This window comes from Equus asinus, chromosome 13 (genome assembly GCF_041296235.1).
Source record: "Equus asinus isolate D_3611 breed Donkey chromosome 13, EquAss-T2T_v2, whole genome shotgun sequence".
NCBI lineage: Eukaryota > Metazoa > Chordata > Mammalia > Perissodactyla > Equidae > Equus > Equus asinus.
The window spans coordinates 54,170,882-54,189,337 of record NC_091802.1 but is presented as its reverse complement, the minus strand read 5'-3'; the positions used below and the strand labels follow the sequence as shown (position 1 = coordinate 54,189,337).

The following is an 18,456-nucleotide window of genomic DNA, read 5'->3' as shown; positions in this document are numbered from 1 at the left end:
CCCCACCAGTATCCTTTTCCCATCAGTCTTTCCTCCCACAGCACGCACATTCACAGTCCCTGCCATCTCCTGCTTCTGGAAGAGGGCGGGACCACCAAGGGACACCGCCTGGCTGTCTCCCCCCATTGCTCTCAGTCCTGCGTAGAACCTCCCGGCAAAGCCCTGGATCCCGATGGCAGGGGCCTTTCAGGAAAAGGGGGTGCGGCCGGCCATACCACAGGGCCTTGGGGAGAGGAGCCTTGGCCTCTTCCGGGTGCCCTTGTGAGGATAACACCAGATCGGGTGCCGAGCACCCAGCTCAGGGCTCCGTGGCCAGCAGGTTCTCGGGAAAGTACATGCCCCCTTTTTCGTCTTCCCCCAAGTCATTATCTCCGGCAGGCGCTGGAATCAACCCATCCGAGCAAAAGTCGCTCGGCTCGTGGCTGACGCCCCTGGGGGAGGCTGAGGAATGAACCGGCAGACGCAGACCGGGAGCAAATTGCCCAGCGAGCCGGTTCACCCAGACGAGCGTGTCTGCGTGCGGAGCGCGTGTGTGCGCGTGGAAGCACACACACGCCCGCCCCCTCTGACTGTTCCGGCTCTGAGTCAGCCCCATTTCGTAAGGGATTTAATCACTCGAGGGCTGGGAATGTTATTGTTTTAAAACAAACGAGTGATGACAGAAACTAACAGAGGGTTTTCAAAAATGGGATTCAAAGGGCTCTTGAAAGCTGCTGGAGGATATGAATGCGCCTTTGAAGTGCGAATGTGCCCATTTGTTAAACCGAGAGCAGAGCTGGCGGGGCGGGAATCATTTTCCTTGGCAAATGCGTGCCTGCTGGCCTCCCTGCCCTCCGCCCCCAGGCCAGAGGTGTGCAGGACTCCAGAAGCAAGGGGCCGGGGTGCTGGCCACTCCCGGAGTACATGCTCTCAAAGAGGCGCCTTTTCAACCATTTTTAAAAAGCAGCATGCTCACATGACAGCTGTGAGGAGTGAAGGAGGGATGTTCCAGGAGCCGCGGTTGAAGCCTCGGTGTCTGGCGGAGAGATGGCGGTCGTGGGTGGGCCTCCTGCGCATGCCCGCACCTGCTCTCCGTACCATCCGTCCACTCCCACGTTTACCCCTCTAGCGGCCCCCACGGGGGGGGGGGGGTCGGTAGCGGGGATGCGGTTCAAGGAAGACTGCCCCCCAAATAGTCACGAGTTATATACTCCTAAGATTGAGACTCTGGGCATGTGCTGGGGTGCTGTGCAGCCTGGGATGCTGTGCAGCCCTTTGCCTGGGCCTCACGCGAACATTACAGCTTCTGTTGAGTTGTCGGCCTGCGCTAGAGCCTAGGGGGAGGCCTTGACGCAAATGCTGACCCTTTCTGAAGACCACAGATGCCCAGTTCTGGTTAAATCTGAGGGCGAGAGGATGGAAGGATCCTGCAGCCTGGCGGTTGGGGGCCCACTGAACGGACTCTGCCCTTGAAGTCTTCGAGGGCTTTCCCCCAGCCTTGGGAGCAGGATACCCCCCATCATCACCTGCAGCTTGGGTCAACCCACCTCCCTGTTTCCCTAGCGAGAGAAAAACCCAGAAGCAAGGGGTATAGAATGGATGGGGATCCCAAGCAGGCTGAGACGGAAGGTACCAGCATGTGGGGTTGGCAGCAGAGGGGGTAAGCCTGGTGTGGTCTGGGAGGAGGGAGGCGGGGAGCTGGTTGACAGGCTCAGAGGACTCACTATGAAGACAAGACCAAGCTGAGTTCAAGTCCTTCCTAGCCAAGTCACCTTGGGCGAGTGACCTGGCTGCACCCCGGCCATCTGCCCGGGGGCGTGAGGGCGTGAAATGAGCAACCGCACAACGTGAGCAAGTGGTAACCGTGGCTTTGTGTCTCTGTTCCCCGCAGATGACGTGGCCCCCTATTTCAAGACGGAGCCGGTGCGGACGCAGGTGCACCTGGAGGGGAACCGCCTGGTGCTCACGTGCATGGCCGAGGGCAGCTGGCCGCTGGAGTTCAAGTGGCTTCACAACAGCAGGGAGCTGACCAAGTTCTCCCTGGAGTACAGGCAAGCCACGTCTCCCTCCCCCTCCCGCCTGGCTGCTGGGGTCACTGCATCCCCTGAAGGGGTACCCGGGCGGGGGCCTGTGTGGCAGTGTGGGAGCAGGGGCTCCCACTCCAGTGCTATTGGGAGGCTGGGGTGGCAGAAGTAGGGGTGCAAAGACAGAAGTGGGGAGTCCCCCTACTGCTGAGCCCAGCAGAGGATGGCTGGGGGGTGGGCCGGGAGTGCCGCCCAGATGGAGAGGCCCACGCGCAGTGCACGGGGCAGAGACGACAACTGGGGTCAGAGAACTCACTACGACCAGGGGAGTCGTGGCTGTGACCGGAAGCCCTTATTCTCCCCACCCCCTACCCTGGAAGAACCTGCTGTTTCTAGGGGGCACGATTAGAGGGGCCTGGGCCCGGCAGAGGGGTGGGGCATGCTGCAACGTGGGATCAGTGATGAGGTGACATCTTCTGTTCAGGGGAGCAGTTCAGGTGGGACATGGAGGTGGCCTGCCCGGGGCCTTTGGGCTTATCTGCTGCTCCCTATTTGTGCCCATGAGCTCTGGGCCACCCTTCTCTCCCCAGGATGCTGCCAAGTGGGGAGAAAGCAGAGGAGGGAGAGAGCACAGGGTCTCAGCAAGGGCTCGTTTGCTGCTGGAAGTGGGAGTGAGCCAGCAGGAAGCAGCCACAACCCAAACCCCACTGGCCTCCAGCCCCCCTCGCCTCTCTCCCAGTACCCTGCTCCCATCCTTCCATCTAGGCCTTTTTTTATTGGCTCCCAACCCTGTGGCTCGTGATTAATCCCCAGGCCTGATGTGCATAATCGGTTTTGCTGGGGGAAACAAGATTGTCCTGCCCCGGGAATGCTAATACAAATCTGCCCCAGGGACACGAATGCAAATGAGGGGAGGAGGAGTTAGTTGCTGGAGCATCTATCCTTTCCAGAGAACCATCCCTTTCTTTACAAAGCAGGGAGGCCAGAGTTTGGGGTGACCCCCACCCCCAGGTTCCTTCTGCCCTGACCCTGGACTGGATTGGCTGGTGGGTGTGACCAGTTTGTCAAAGGAGGGAGTAGGAGGGGCCAGGGCAGGAAGACCAGCTTCCCCTCTGTGGATGGTGAGGGACCTGGATGGCTCTGGGCCTCCGGTGTCCAGGGATCACATGAGCAGACCAGAGGGACCTCCCTGAGCAGCCCCTGTGACGGTTTTCAGTTGCGGACCCAGAGCCACTCCTGACTGTTGTGTGCACCCCTGGCTCTTTTGACAGTCTCTGTGGAGACCCCCTGCAGCTTCTTGGATGGGGGGCATACTTGAATGGGAACACCAGGAACTTGTGGATGGCATACCGTGGGTGTAAGTGGTGACAGGGTCTCCCAGCCCGCCCTTGACTTTTACCAGCAGGGAGTTGGAGGCAGGATCCAAGGGGGGAGAGTTGGTTCAGAGCCACTCTCTTGGCGCCCTGGAACTGCAAGGACACAAGGAAGGGTGTCACACAGAAGCAGATCCTAGCTCAGCTTGAGGATCAGACTTGCCCAACAATGGAATGGAAGCGGCTCTCTGTCCCTGGAGGCCTCCAGGTGGTGGTCAGGGTCCAGCTGTTGATGATGGTAGTAACAGCTGTAATCACTGGCAACGAAAAGAAGGTGCCGACGTGATGACGTGTGCTCTGTGACTATCTCCTTTAATCCTGCCACCAATCCCACGAGTAGGTTCAGTTATTTTCCCCACTCTCCGGATGGGCAAACTGAGGCTTGGAGAGATTACACACCTCCCCCAAGGTCAGACTGTTGAGCTGGGCTTCAAATATAAGTCGTGTGACCCCAGGGCTGGAGTTCACCATCCACCACCCCGCCTGTCATTGAAGAAGTGCTGCCATCGCTTCCTCAGCATGTGTCCTGAGCAGTCTTTCCGCTAACGGTGCTCCTTCTAGAAAACAGAGGGGTGGGGAGAATGCAAATATTCTGCTTCAGAGCTTGACTGGGTGCAAGTTATTCAGAGGACATAAATGAGCTTCCATTCGGGAAACTCACCCCCTCACCTCCTCACCCCCATGAAAGCTGGCTGTTATGCAGGGCGGCAGCCAGGTGCCTGAGTGCAGGTCTGCTCAGGGTTCTCCTCTGATCGAAGATGTGCTGTGCCCACAGGGACGGTCCGCACCCCATGGGATGGGCTCCAGGACCTTTCGAGGGCTCTTCTGGGAGCATCTGCCTCACTTTCTGCTATTCCCATCTGAGGCAGCGCGCTCCCACCAAACAGGACCATCCCATCGCGGGTCCCAGGACAATTCCCTGCTTGCGTCCTCTCTTCTGCCTTGTCTAGACTGTTCCGTCCCCTCCATTTGAAATATTGCCCCTTCCAGAACCTTCTTTCTCCTGCAGGGCCCCTGCTCTTTCAGAAAGGCTTTCCTGATAGTACACGAGTATGTTCTCAATCTCAGTCCCTCTCTTTCTCACACACCCACACACACACATTTCTGCCTCTCTCTGCCCTTGGTGACTGTCCACAATACACCCCATTACACCTTGTCTTCTCGTTATTTACATGGGACACTGCAAGTAGACCACAGAACTGAGGTCAGAGCTTCAGGAACCTAGGCGATCCCAGGGACCTCAGGACTTAGCATCAAGAACGTGGTACCACCAGGGCCTCTCCTCTCTCGGCTGCTTAACCAGGCCCGCCTCTGGGTTCAGACTTCATTCCCACCTGGTGAGTGACACTGAGAAGTTCAAGGATAACAGGCCACAGCCAGTGATTTCAGAGTAGAAGGAACTGCCCTGCAGGTTTCAGGTAGAAAGCTCCGGGAAAGGATTATGATTGGCCCAGCTTGGATCATCTCTGACCAATCCTGGTGGGCAGCAGCATGGAGCTCGGTGATTGGCCAGGCCCACATCATGTGTCTGCACCGGGCCATAGGACACTCGCATGGCAGCCCCCACACTAGAGCCACATGGTAGAAAGGAGGGTGAGAGCTGTCAGCAGAAGGGAAAAGGGTGGTGGGGCAGACAGAAGCCACCCGCGGCCACTTCACCACCCCTGCCCCGAGTGAGGGCCCAGCTCACAGCAGGTGCTCTTTCTTTCTTCCTTTCCGTTTAATTTTGAAAATTTTCAAATCTTAGAAAAATTCTAAGTATAATGCCATAAATACCTGTATACATTTCACCATTCACAATTGTTAATATTTTTCATCATCTGTGCTCTCTCTCACTCTCTCCATACACACATATATGCATGCACTTTTTTTGCCAAATTATTTAAGAATTCGTTGCAGACGTCATGTCACTTCACCCCTAAGTAGAATTTCCTAAGAACAAAGCATTCTTCTACAGAACCACGACGCAATTTCCACCCTCAGGAAATTTCACATTGATGCAATACCACCACCTAATACGCAGTCCATATCCAGTTTCTCCGTTTGTCCCAATTACGTCCTTTGTGGCCATTTTTAGTGTTGTGATTCAATACGGGATCTAATCAAGGACTGCACGTTGAATTGAGTTGTCATGATCTTTAGACGCCTTAAATGTGGAGCTGTTCCTCATTGTTTTAGCCAATCTTTCATGGCATCACACAGTTTTGAAGAATGTCCTCTAATGAGGATTTGTCTAGTTATATCCTTATAATAACGCTCATGTTAAACCTTTTGGGCAATAATGTAACGTAGATGTGCATCCTTCTCAATGCTTCATGCTTGAAGGCACACAGTGTCAGTCTCCCCTATTATTGGTCATGGTAGGTTTGAGCAACCGGTCAAGGTGATGTTCACCAGACTTCTCCATTGTCGGATATTGAGGTATCTGTTTCCCTTCAGATGATGCCTTGAGACTGTGTGAATATTCTCTTCCCAGGAACCTCCCACCCAGTGGTTTCGTATCCATTGATGGGTCTTTCCTGAATCATGGTGGTTGTGAGAAGGAGATTTCCTATTTTTATCATTCCTCTTACTTATATTAGTTGGCATTCTTTTGTGAAAAAAGATCTTTCCTTTCTCACCCCCTTTAAAGTAATTTAGCATTAGTATGAACTCATGGATAGTTTTTTCTATTCGATGTGTTTTAGTTCATCCCTGTCATTATTCATTTTGATGCTCATAGTAACCCAAACTTGGCTAATGGAGCTTCTTCAAGCTGGATCCTGGGTCCTTTTGACATGTCCTCAATGGATTTCTAGCACTTTCTTGCTTTTTGGCTCAAGAAAATGTTCCGGATTCCCCTTTTAAATAAATGCATCCTGATAATTACATCATGTAGGAGGCTGGCCAGCTTCTCATCCCCTGGTTCTTTGACCACTGCTTGCTGCGGAAGACTTCCTAGTCTCTTGCAAACCCAAGGCTTTGAGTTGGGTGATAATATCCAACTTTCAGGCAGAGAGATGGCTTAATTTACTCTGCAAGTTGAGAGAAAATAAGATTGGAAGTGCTGCCATAAATTTAGCTATGTTTCCTACCTCGTCTCCAAAGGAAGTTTGTATTCACGTCCAGTCTGCAAGGGTCTTTATCCTCAGTGGAATCTGTAACAGAATGGGCCTGATGTGTGTGGAACATCCACACACAGGCACCCTGTGCATCCTTCTGAGGACGTGTGACTATGGCGAGTGGATGGGTCCGCATCCCTCTGTGGGGGGCAGAGTGGGAAGACATTGGCCTTTGGAGTTAGATCCACCTGAATACAGTCATGCCCCTACCACTTACCAGCTCTGGGACCTTGACAGAATGAGTGAGCCACCCTGAGTTTATTTTCTCATCCTGGAATCAGGCACAGTAATGCCTACTTTAGAGGGTTAGAGTAAGGATTAAATGAGAGTCTGTGGGACCAGCCCTGTCCCTGGTGCAACAGACATGAAAGTGATGGTACCTGTTAGGATTATACAGGGTGTCTGTGTCGATGGAATAACAGAACAAATCTGGTAACAACCCACCAGAAGTCACACATGCCAGTGAGCACATCTCCTCCCAAGCGGTCGCGGGGGCTCTGTGCACCTGTTCCAAGGACACCGCTATGGCCCACCAATGACCCTTTCTGGAACTCCTCTTTGTCGAGTCCTGTGAGAGCCCCTTGTTGGTGATGTATCTTTATCCATTCTCATACCAGCCTTGAATTCCCAGTTTGAGAAATAAAGTGGCTACAACAGTTGGGGGGTACCACTTGGATACAAAGCAATATTGGACCCTAAAGACATGACATCCCTTTTCCCACGTGGGTGGGACACTGCCTGGGAAGACGCTCCCAAAAGTTTAGACATTGTCCCCACTACCCACCCCTCCTGTGGAACAGGCGCACACGGTGACTGTCGGTGTGCGTGTTGGGGGTGTGTGGAGGGAGGATGAGCACAGTACTCATTGGACGCACAAGGTCTAATGTGTTTGTTAGAGCCTCTGTGTGTGTGTGTGTGTGTTTCCTTCATGGTCTTGTGTACATGATTAACAGTTGTGAGCGTGCGTCTGTGCAAAGCTTGCAAGTGTCATTGTGTAACTTCCTGACTGTGGGAGGGTAGCTCACATAAAGGTCAGGCCCTCTTGTGTTGTCGCTGGAGCCTCTTCCATCAGCTGGTCCCCCACACTCCCCCTCTGTGCTCCCCTCCCCTCCCCTCCTCGCCCCTCCCCTCCAGGGACCATCTCCCCAGGCTGAATCAGTTCAGCCTCACTTTACATCCGTTTCACCGGTCAGAGCAGCATGGCTGGGGAGACCCCAGCAGCACTAAATGTCGGATCAGGCAGGGTCACGGGGGAGGAGGGAAGGAGGATGGATGGCAGCCACCTGTCCTTGTAACCACATCCTGGCGAAGTCATCAACCAGATTATTTTGTCCCGCCCTAGTAATGCCTTCTCCCACAATTATTCTCACACTTAAAAGTCAAATCAGGGGCCGGCCCGGTGGCACAGCAGTTAAGTACGCATGTTCTGCTTTGGCGGCCCGGGGTTCACTGGTTTGGATCCCGGGTGCGGACATGGCACCGCTTGGCAAGCCATGCTGTGGCAGGCGTCCCACATATAAAGGAGAGGAAGATGGGCATGGATGTTAGCTCAGGGCTAGTCTTCCTCAGCAAAAAAGAGGAGGATGTTAGCTCAGGGCTAATCTTCCTCAAAAAAATAAAATAAAATAAAAGTAAAGAAAGTCAAATTAGAAAAACAAGTCAGCTGGCAGATCTCACACACACACACACACGTACACACTTAGATTCCTACACACAACCAGGTACACACGCTCAAAGGAGAGCCACTGTTTATGGAGGTTCGCTCAGTGCCAGGTACTTCCCAAATATCATCTCACAGCAACACACGGAGGTGAGTGTCATTGCTCTCCTTTTGCAAACAAGGAGCCTGAAGCTCAGAGAAGTTCCGGAACTTGCCTGGGGTCATCCAGAGAGCAAGTGGCAGACCCAAGAGGTCTGACTGGACTGTGTTCTTGTCCTTTCTGCACAGACACACACAGCTTCCCAATCCGGCTCTGTCTGCCCCGCTCTTGTCACTGTGTGTCATTCTCCTGGCCCAATAAGCAGGAAGCCAGGGGCCCCTCGGACCCTCCTGAAGGGCAAATGTGAGGGTGTGAGACCAGCTGAGGCCCAGTCCTGCCCCTGGGGCCCCAGATGGTCCCTGGGTGGCGTGAAACAGAGCAGGTGTGTGGAGGGGAAGCTCAGGCGAGCCAAGCCAGGCATCTGGCCAGTCCCAGGCTGGGCCCCCAGGCCCTCTGCCCAGCTGACGTCCCTTGCGGTGGGCCTGTGGTGTCAGGGAACTGCCCAGGCTTGGCAAGGGGAGAAGAAAGCCCGGCTGAGGCAGAGACCCACGCGCACGATGGCCCCAGAGAGGGTCACAAGGCAGGGGACACGCGTACAGAGCTGCTGCAGCCTTTGAAATTCTTCAGAGGAGAGGATGAAGGGAAACTCATAAAGACAAAGCCAGCTGCTCTGTGTCTGGCTGACCCTCTGGCCTCTCGTCAGAAGTGAGAGCAGGCAGCAGAGGTGGGGAAGGCAGAGACCAACAGGCTTCCCAGAGGGCAGGGGAGCACATGCCATGTGGGTGCCAGGAACTGAGCCAAGCTCTTACCGGCAGCAGTTTTGGGAGATTGGTGCTATTGTTATCTCTGTCTCATAGCTGGGAATCACAGCTCAGAGAGGTTCAGCAACTTCCCCAAGATCACACAGCCAGAACTGGAAAGTCAGATTTCACCCAGGATCTTTCCGACCCCAAGCCTGCGTCCTCCTCTGCTCTGAGCTGTCTTGCCGTGCTTGTCCTTTCCCAGGGTAGCGACACTGCTGGGGCCCAGCTTTCTGGGGACTTTTTCCCTGCCTGCCTTCTAAACCGCTGCACAAGGAGAACTATTCACAGCTAACACATGGACCTTACCATGGGGCCGGCCCTGTTCTGAGTGCATCATGTATGTTAACTCTCGTTAAGGAACACTCCGGAAGATCATCTACCCCGTGCTGGCCCGTGTCGGCCGCCGTCACTCAGGTTCTTGTTCTCAATCCCTGAACATCAGCATCTCCTGCCGAGGAGGCATCTTGAGAGTGAGGACTGCGGGGCTTCGAGGTTCAGCCCCCTCCCTAGAGCCCAAAGCCGTGGCACCAAGACGAGAGCCAGGTCTTCTCCCCCCGAGCCTGCCGCAGGACCGTCAGGAGATGCCGACATCTCGTTCATCAGGTAGAGATTCAGGACCTGCTGCCTGCCTGGCGCGGGCACAAGCTGGACGAGGACAAGACAACAGTGCCCGCCCTCCTCCCCACTGTGGAAACGTGTGTTCAACCCAAGGAGCAAGCTGTGTACTTGTGGCCCCCAAGTGCCTGGACTGAGGAGTGACAGCAGGTGACAAGGCCAAGGGAGTGTCCTAAAGAAATGGGGGCAGCCTCTGGAAGGTGCACAGCTTGAACCGGGAGGGACGAAGCCATTGGAGGTGATGGGTGGTGAGTGGGGGAGGCCCTCCCCACATGCAGACACTGGGTGCTGGTGCCCTGATGCTAGATGAGACAGGAGGAGCCTTGCCTCCTAGAGCACGCAGTCCAGAGTGGAGGCAGGTTCACAATTCTGCAAGTATTAATGGACTTCGCTTTTGATAAGTGCTATCCAGGGAATGTACAGGTCAAAGACAACATTTCTGAGACCTAGAGAAGTAGTAGAGATGGCTGGAGGCCAAGCTCCAAAAGTGGAGGCCGCAGGGCGAGGTGTCGGGGGTGGGGGGGCGGGGTGTACAGACATGGAGGTGGGAGCAGCTGAAAGAAGGCCAGTACGGACAAGGAGGGCAGGACGCTGGAGAAATGGACAGGGATGACCAAGTGGGGGCTGGTTGGCTATCTTAGGGAGCTCTATCTCATGCCAAAAACTATGTTGTGGAGCCTTTGAATGGTTTGTCACGGGGAGGGGACATGATCAGATGTACATTTGAAAAATATTTAGCCAGGCAGCTGGGTGGGAAGTGAGCTGGAGGACAGAGGTTAGGAGCTGGGCTGGGCAGTTGTCATGGGAGGGGCCATCTTGGAGACAGTGGAGGTGGGAGGAATGAATGGAGCTGAGACAGATTTAGGAGGTAGAATCGACAAGATCCGACGATCAGCCAGACCTGGGGAGTGAGGGAGGAAGGTAGGTGGTGAGGCAATTGATGAAGGAAACGCTGGAAGAGCAGGGGCTTATGGGAAGTCGCTGAGCTCAGTGTTGGACGCTTGGTGAGACATCAGGTAGGCATGTGCAACAGACAAGAAGATACTTACGCCTGGAACTGAGCAGAAAAGCCTGAGCAGAAGATGCTGATTTAGGAATCACCAATGTCAACATGACAGCTGACACCACGGGAATGGGCAGGATGAGAGAGTGGACACAGCACCGAAGAAAGAGCTCTAGGGTCCCAGAAGGTAAATACATAACAGAGGCAAAAACCAGCCCAGCAGAACGAAGCCAAGAGGCCAAGATGGAGGAGGGAAACCTGGAGATGGGGGTGTCATGGAAGGGAAGAGGATGGTTTGAGAAGGACCAAGCACTCAGCTGTGTCAGCTGCTGCTGGATGCTAACAACTGTCGGCAAGATTTAGGGACATAGACGTCGGTGACCTTAGGGAGATTGAGGATGGGCAGGTTGAGGAGCGTGTGAAGGATGAGGAAGCGGAGGCAGGGATGAGCCACCATGAGATGGACAGCTGATGCACGGTGCTGCCCTGGGAGTGAGGGAGACACGGCTGGCACCAGGTGGCACAGGGAGGACCGTAAATGCCAGGAAGAACACTCTGAGCCACATCCTGTGGGCAGTGAGAAGTCTTCAGAGGATTTTGGTCAAGGGAGCACAGGACCCTGTGTAACCTGGTCCTGCCCCTCTTTCCAGCCTCCTCTCTCACCAACCCCCTTCGCTGATGGGCTGAACGAGGAATTTACTGACGGTCTCTGCTATTAATACCACCACCCTTTTGCTCACCTCTCTCCTCCACCTCACACACTTTTGGTACCTGATCATCCAAGATTCACCCCCAGCGTCCCCCCAATATGAATTTCTGTCCTGACCCTAACTCACTGTATGCCTTTGGGCAGATTACTTAATCCTGGCCTCAGTTGCCCAGTCTGTCAAATGAGGATGATAAAGCTAATAGCTACCTCCTGGGGCGCTGGTGAACGTCGCATGAGACAAAGCATGCAGATGGGTGTCTGGGCATCCATGGCACTAGAAATGGAAAGGGTGGCCTGGAAGCCATGAAGTAAACATTGGATGCCGTCCACCTCTCTCCTCCCTGTAGGGCAGGCTATCCACCCCCCCCCCCCCCCGCCGGTCTCTCTGGCCCCGGTCTCTTTCCTCCCCTCCTGAGAGGTCCAGGCTCCTCCTCCTCAATGAAGCTGGATCCCATCACCAGCCTCTTTGGAGATTTACTCTCATTCGGCCATCAGCGTGGACATCTTTTCTGAGAATGAAGGCTGCTGGTGAGAAGACTGAAGCACAAGAATTAGTTATGATGGGCATAAATTGAATTTTAATAGAGATGTATGTGGCATGGAGCCAATGTACTCAGGCAGAGGGAAGGTAGTAATTAAAAGTTAACGAGTTTAGAAATGTCGTAATCCTCAGGGAGGGCTGGGGAGGTGGGCCAGGAGGAGGAAGAGGTCCCCAGCCGAGCGTGCTGTCCTTCCCCTGACCGAGGCTGCTACCCCCGCCCCTGAGCATCCTGGGGAGGGAGTGGGGCTGCAGGGAGCCAGCAGGCCCCGTGGGCCGACCTGCCCACCCCGCCTGTCTGCACATACAGGGCGAGCCTCCAATAACGGGGGTGGTAGCAGAGTTTGAAGGACGCTCAGACAGCCCCATATGCTACCCGTGAGGAAGACAACAACCGGGGAAGGGTTTCTCAGCCTGGGCACCATGAACACCTGGGGCGGGATAATTCCTCCTGATAAGGGGCTGCCCTATGCATTGAGGGGTGTTTAGCAGCATCCCTGGCCTCTGCCCACTACATGCCAGTAGCCCCCTCCCCAAATGTGACAACCAAAAATGTCTCCAGACATGGCCAAATGTGACTTGAGGGCCACATCAGCGCCATTGAGAACGAGTGATCTAGAACGAGATGCTGGTGCCCCCACCGCCAGGCTCTCCCAGCTGGGGCCAGAGCTGCTCCTCTGCAGACAGGCGTCCTGCCACTCTGGGATCAGGGCCTGGCCTGGCTCAGGCCCAGCTGGCCTGGGGTGGGAGGAGGTGAGGGCAGAACTGGCCGACCACCCTCCAGCCCCTCTTGGGGGCCTCTCCTGCCCCCTCTTTCTCTTTCCATGATGATCCGAGTAGACAGTACTTCCTGTTGCACAGAGTTTCTTTCCTCCATGCTTCCTTTGTTCCTTGGCTTGGAATGAGCAAGGCAGGTAGGACAACTCCATCGCACAGACGAGAAGACAAGGTTCAGAGAGGCCCAGGGCCTGGCCCAAGCTCCTCCAGCTGGTGAGCCTCCTTCTCCCAGTTGGGGCAGGAGCCTCCAGCTCCCAAAATGTGAATAATGCACTCTGGTCTCCTCTGGGCAGTCCTGCTTAAAGTGCTGGCACAAAGGTTGAGGCCACTGTTGGAAGAGAACATGGGGTCACCTATAGCAGCCCCGACCCTGTCCCCGCAGGTGCCCAGGAATGCCTCCTGACACGGCCCTGAGACCCCAAAGCCTGGCGCATCCTCCTACCCTGGGTTGGGGCCCCCCCCCCCCCCGCTTTAGGATAAGTCCTTCCTGGACCTGAGAGGCCAGCCCCAGCCTTGGGGTTTGCTGAGTGACAGGAGAGAGGCAACCAGGAGAGCCCCAGAGGGTCAGGGCAGGTGGTGGGCGGCGAGCGGCACAGCTGGCTCCCTGTGCCTCAGGTTGACGTTGCAATAATTATGTCAATTAAGATGAATAAGTTCAAAATGTAAGGGGAAAGAGAGAAAAAAGAAGCAAAAGTCTCTCAAACATTGGCTCTCTCGGTTTCTGTAGCACCATCTCCTCACACTCTCACTAATGGGTCCTGGCTTAGGGAGGAAGTGGGCCCCCCAAGCCCGAGGAAGTCAGAGAGGGATGGTGGGTGTCACCTCGCTGGGCCCGAGCTTAGGGATGTGGGACCTTGGGGACATGCCCAGGGTCTTGAGAGAGTCACACAGTCATAGAATGGCTTCACTAAGGCCTGGGCCAAGCCCTTTGTCTCATAGTTGGGACACCGGGGCCCTGAGTGGAAATGGGGTGTGAGTCAGTGTCAGAACTGGAATTCAAACTCAGGCCCCCTGAGTCTCCATCCATTGCTGCCTGGGTTTAACTGGCTACCCAGCTGTGCAGTGTTCCAGCGTGACAGAAGGCAAAGACTCCAAGATCCAGGTTGATCTGGTGACCTTTCCCTCGCGAGGCTGAGCATCTCAGGATATGGGAGGGACTGGGGGCATTGCCAAGTTCTGCAAGACCAAGGCTGGACCCTGGACCACTGGTTCTGCCTGCGCCTCTCTGAGTTCCCTCGGTGTCCCCGTGGTTGAGAGCATTACTCCGAAGCATCGTGCCCCTAAAGACCCTTTGGGGTGGGGCAGGGAGGACATTTCCGTGAAGCCGTGGGTCCCCCTGAAGCTGGGCAGGCAGGGAGGAGCTGCTCTCTCGAAGGCCCACATGTGTCCCTGCGTCTCTGACACGCTCAGTGGGCACCCTCTGTTTGTCCATCCACAGTGCATGTGTAGTCACCCAGGATGACCCACCACACAGGCACACACGGTGTGCCCTTGTCAGAGTTACCATGTTCACTTCTCACAGGGCAGCCTGAGGAGTCCACAGAGCAGTTACTGGCTTCCCATTTCATAGATGCGGGAACTGAGGCACAGGGGGGAAAGCGACACGTCTGGGGTCACACTGCAAATCAGGGGGAGAGCGAGGGACGCAGCCCCACTGCACGGAACAGTCTCAAACACACAGGTGTGCACACACGAGCCACACCCCCTCTTCTCCCCCCTGCCCTCCTCCCACTGTCCAGTGACTGATGGATCCTCCGCAGACAGTCCCCACAGCCCTGGGGACAGGTGGCCGGGAGCCCAGACTCCCCAGAGTGGGGAACAGAACATGCAGATGAAGCTGGCTGCTGCCCTTAATGAGAGGCTCCCAAGGAAAGCTCTTCCCTGATGAACTGAGGCTATTTATTTCCACCACGAGGAAACTTCACATGCAAATTAGGAAGGGTTTGATCATTCATCACCTGAAATTGACATATTTGAATTTGGCCTGAATCTCTGTTAACCAATGCACGGAGATGAGTGTAGGGCGGGCAGGCGGGACCCGGGGGCCTTGGGGAGGCGGGGAGAGGTGGTCCCCATCAGAGACACATGTTTTTTTATCTAGGATATTTCAGTGTATGGAAATGAGATGTTCATTCTCTCTCCTCACACAGCTGGCCTGGAGACCCCAGCTTGCCCTGAGGACCTCTCTCTTTCTTCCTCCCTCCCCAGATCATCGTGCGGACGCCCCATCCCCCTGGCTCTCAGCCAGGACACAGAAACTAATTAGATCTTGACTCAGTTCTGCGCTCAGGCAGGCAAATGGTCCAGACAGATGCCCGGGGAGTTGGTAATGACCCCTGCTTCCTGGGGGCTTCCTCGGTGCCCAACTTCCCCCTCTCTACCCGTACCCTTCAGAGCCCCCCCTCAGGCCCATTCATGGGATTTCTGAAAGTGGGAGGGTTCCCTTGGTCTCTGCCCTGTGTCCTTGTCCCCCCAAGAGGGCACAGTCCACTCTTCTGCTCTTTGACTGATGAGGCACTGGGGTGTCTGTGACTCTGAACTTCCCATCCCAGCCAAGGAAGAGGCCAGCTCCCGGTCAGCTGCCCACATCCCAGGAGCACAGAGCCTCCTCATGGTAGGCTTGGAGGAGGGGTGGGGGTGGGAGCAGGGGTTTCAGCTCCACCTGCAGCCCCTGGGGGCTGGGAGATGCCGGAGAGTCCTCCAGCTCAATGTGAGTAGGGAGCAGGTGCCGCTTGCAGTGGGCTGGGGAGGGGAGAGGCCATTCTTCCTGCAGAATGGAGAAGAGTAACCAGGAAAGACCATCTCCCTGGAGGAGATGGGGCACAGTCCCTGACGGCAACGTAATTTGCAGCCGTCCAGAGGCTCCAGCCACGGCACGTGCTCCTTGACCCCCAACCCCTAGGGAACACACAGAGAGGGGGTCCTGGCTGCAGGAGCGTGCCCGGCCTTGCCCCAGGCACAGCCTCTGGTCAGTCACCTATTGCTGCCTAGAAAACCACCCCAAACCTCAGTTAGTTAAACAACCATGATTTGTCGCTTCTTTGCTGGTCTCTCCTGGGCACCCTCACGAAGTCGTGTTCGCTGGCCAGTAGCTGGAGCTGGGCTGTCTTCCATGGCTTATCATCCTTCGTGGCCTGGTGGTCTGGACTTCAGAATGTTCCACCACGTTCTCTCAACGAAAGCAAGTCATGAGGCCGGCCCAGATTCAGGAAGGGAAAGAGACTCTGCGTTCTGATTGGAGTTGCTGCAGACATCAGGGCCAGGCTCGTCGGTCTCCAGCCTCCGCTCAGCTCTGGCCGGCGCCTGGCAGCCCGCACAGATCACCTTTTCCAGATGGCGGCTCACAGGCGGGTCCTCAGGGCCTCATTAACGCAGTTCTGATCTGGTTCCCCCGAGAGGTGTCTCTGAAGTCACTTTGAGGGTGACTTTGGAAAACCCAAAGACAATGGCAGGTGTTAGAAGTGAGTCGTGTTGGACGATGGCCACAAAGGTCAGGGCCGTTGGGATGGTTTCCGAGGCAGCCGCCCGGGTCTGAGCAGATGTTGGGAAGGGCGGGGTGGGGGTGGGGAGTCGGCTCTGGGCCCTGGGGCTCAGGGCAGCCTGTTGTCACAGCTCCTGCCTCTGGATGTCGTGGCAGCACCAACTCAGGCTCTGCTCGCCAGGCTGGCCGGCCGGCAAGGGCTTGTCCTAAATGAGTGGGTGTTGGGTCTGGCATTGGGCTGTTCACAGGGGCTGAGGGCAGTGCCTCCTTCTCCCAGGACAGGTGACTAAGTGAATAATAATAATAACGTGAACTTCCTTGTGATGCGCCTTCAGGTAGGGACTATTGTGTGGTGGTTAAGAGCACAAAATCTAGAGGCAGCCTCCTGGGGCTCTGCCACCTACTGGCTGTGTGATCTTGGGCAAGTTATTTAACCTCTCTGTGCCTTGGTTTCTTCATCTTTCTCATCTGCCAAATCTGGATAAAATTAATTCTGACCTCATTGGGTAGTGAATGAGGAATAAACACATTGTCATATGTAAAGTGCTTAGAACTGCCTGATTTATGTATCATAGTTATTATTATTACCCCTATTTTATAGATGAGGAAATGGAAGCACAGAGATATTAGGCAACTAGCCCAAGGTCACACAGCAAGTGAAATACATAATCAACAAACTTCCTTCTCCATCTACACCCACCAACCCTCAGCACAGAGTGAAGCAGGGTGACTTGACTTCGGGCCCCTTGGCACTGTGCTTCAGCGGGGTGCTATCGAGCTGTCCCAGCGGCCAGCCTGCCCAGCCTTATTGAACTCTGCTGTGTGTAAGGCAAAGCGTCGGGCAATGAGTGTGATACAAAACTAGGAAAGATGAGACTGGCAGCCAAAAGAGTGAAGAATCGCCCAAGAGAGCGGGGAAGTGCTGAGCCTGCAGGAGCTTCTAGAACACGGTACTTGGTGGGAGAGGACGGCCCGCGTGGCGTTCTGCCAGGGCTGCTGTGAACTGACAAAAACAAGAGCAGCGTGATGGGTTCCCATAAAGCCAGATTCATTCAGTCTATAAAACTCTCCATCCCTATTGCTCTTTTGGTGTTAAAAATGTCCATTTTAAAAATGAAATGAAAAAAAACTCCACGACAGATTTTTTTGTTTTGTTGCCTCACATCCTTGTTGGCCAAATTAAAGGCAGCCACCCCTCCCCACCCCTCGATATGGACATAGTTAGATATGGCTTTTGGGGGAGCCGGGAATGCTACTGGCCTGTGAAATCGCACCGTCTGTGCTACACCGTTTCTGTGCTTCTCAAGGCGGGGACGGGAACGGCGTCACATGACATTTGCCCCCCAGGGCCCCCAGCACAGCGCTGGACACCGTGGGGTATGTGTTTCTGACCTCAGTGGAAGGGTGGCCGGGACTCTCTCAAAGGGAGATCCACCCCAGATCCTGGAGCTAGAGGAGGGCGTGGGGAGCAGACACCTACCCTGTCTGGTGGCTGAGCCTGGGACCCGGAGAGGAGAAACACAGTGACACCTGAAGCCTTGCCTCAGGTGGGGAGAAGGGATATCAGCCCTGACCTTGAGCCAGGTCCGCCCGGAAAGGGAATGGGCGTCCTACCACGCACCCCGCCTGCCTGCCCGAGCCGCCAACACCAGGTGCCCACTGCGTGGTGGCAGGAGGCCTCTGTCCTGCTCCCCTCCGCCTGCCCGGGCAAGCTGCGGGGAGCCCCAGGGAGACTGCGGGGCGTCCTCCAGCCTCATCAACATTCATTAATCCCACAAACACCTGGCTTGGGGAAACCAGGAGCCTGGTGAAGACGGGGGAGCAGGGCTCAGCCAAGCAGGAAGTCGAGGGCAGCTGGGCAGAGCTTGGCAGCGTTCACAACGTCACCCACACTCAGGGCCACCCGGTGCTCCCCCTCCACGGTAATGCCTCCGACGATGCCCGTCTGCCCCATGCGCCAGAGTATTAATTAGTCATCATCTTTCATGGTAATTAAAGGGGCCATGACAAAGTCGTTCTCAGAGACGAGCACGTCCTTGCTCCCTTCGTTCTCTGGGATTCGGAGATGCCCAGGGCCCGATGTTTCACTGCTTCCATGCTGCCTCCAGAGCAGCGTGTCATCTGGGCAGGTACAGTAGGAACCGAGTGGACTGGAAGTGGAAGTGGGGAACGGCGCATTTCTCAGCAGAGTATGGCAGCAGCCGTCGCATCTTCATGTAAACATAGCAGCTGATGGCACCACAGCCGTGAGCCTGCGGTCTTCCTATTATTATTGTTGTTATACTGACTGCTG

General features: G+C 55.3%; 1 protein-coding gene across 3 annotated transcripts in view; it reads left to right on the top strand.

The window, feature by feature from the left end:
• SDK2 (sidekick cell adhesion molecule 2) overlaps positions 1-18,456 on the top strand; it is a 277,315-nt gene that overhangs the window by 121,797 nt on the left and 137,062 nt on the right. For all 3 annotated transcript variants that reach the window (XM_070483542.1, XM_070483541.1, XM_070483543.1), the window contains exon 2: positions 1,871-2,030. In XM_070483542.1, the coding sequence (XP_070339643.1) occupies positions 1,871-2,030 (160 nt within the window). The remainder of the gene's footprint in view (positions 1-1,870; positions 2,031-18,456) is intronic.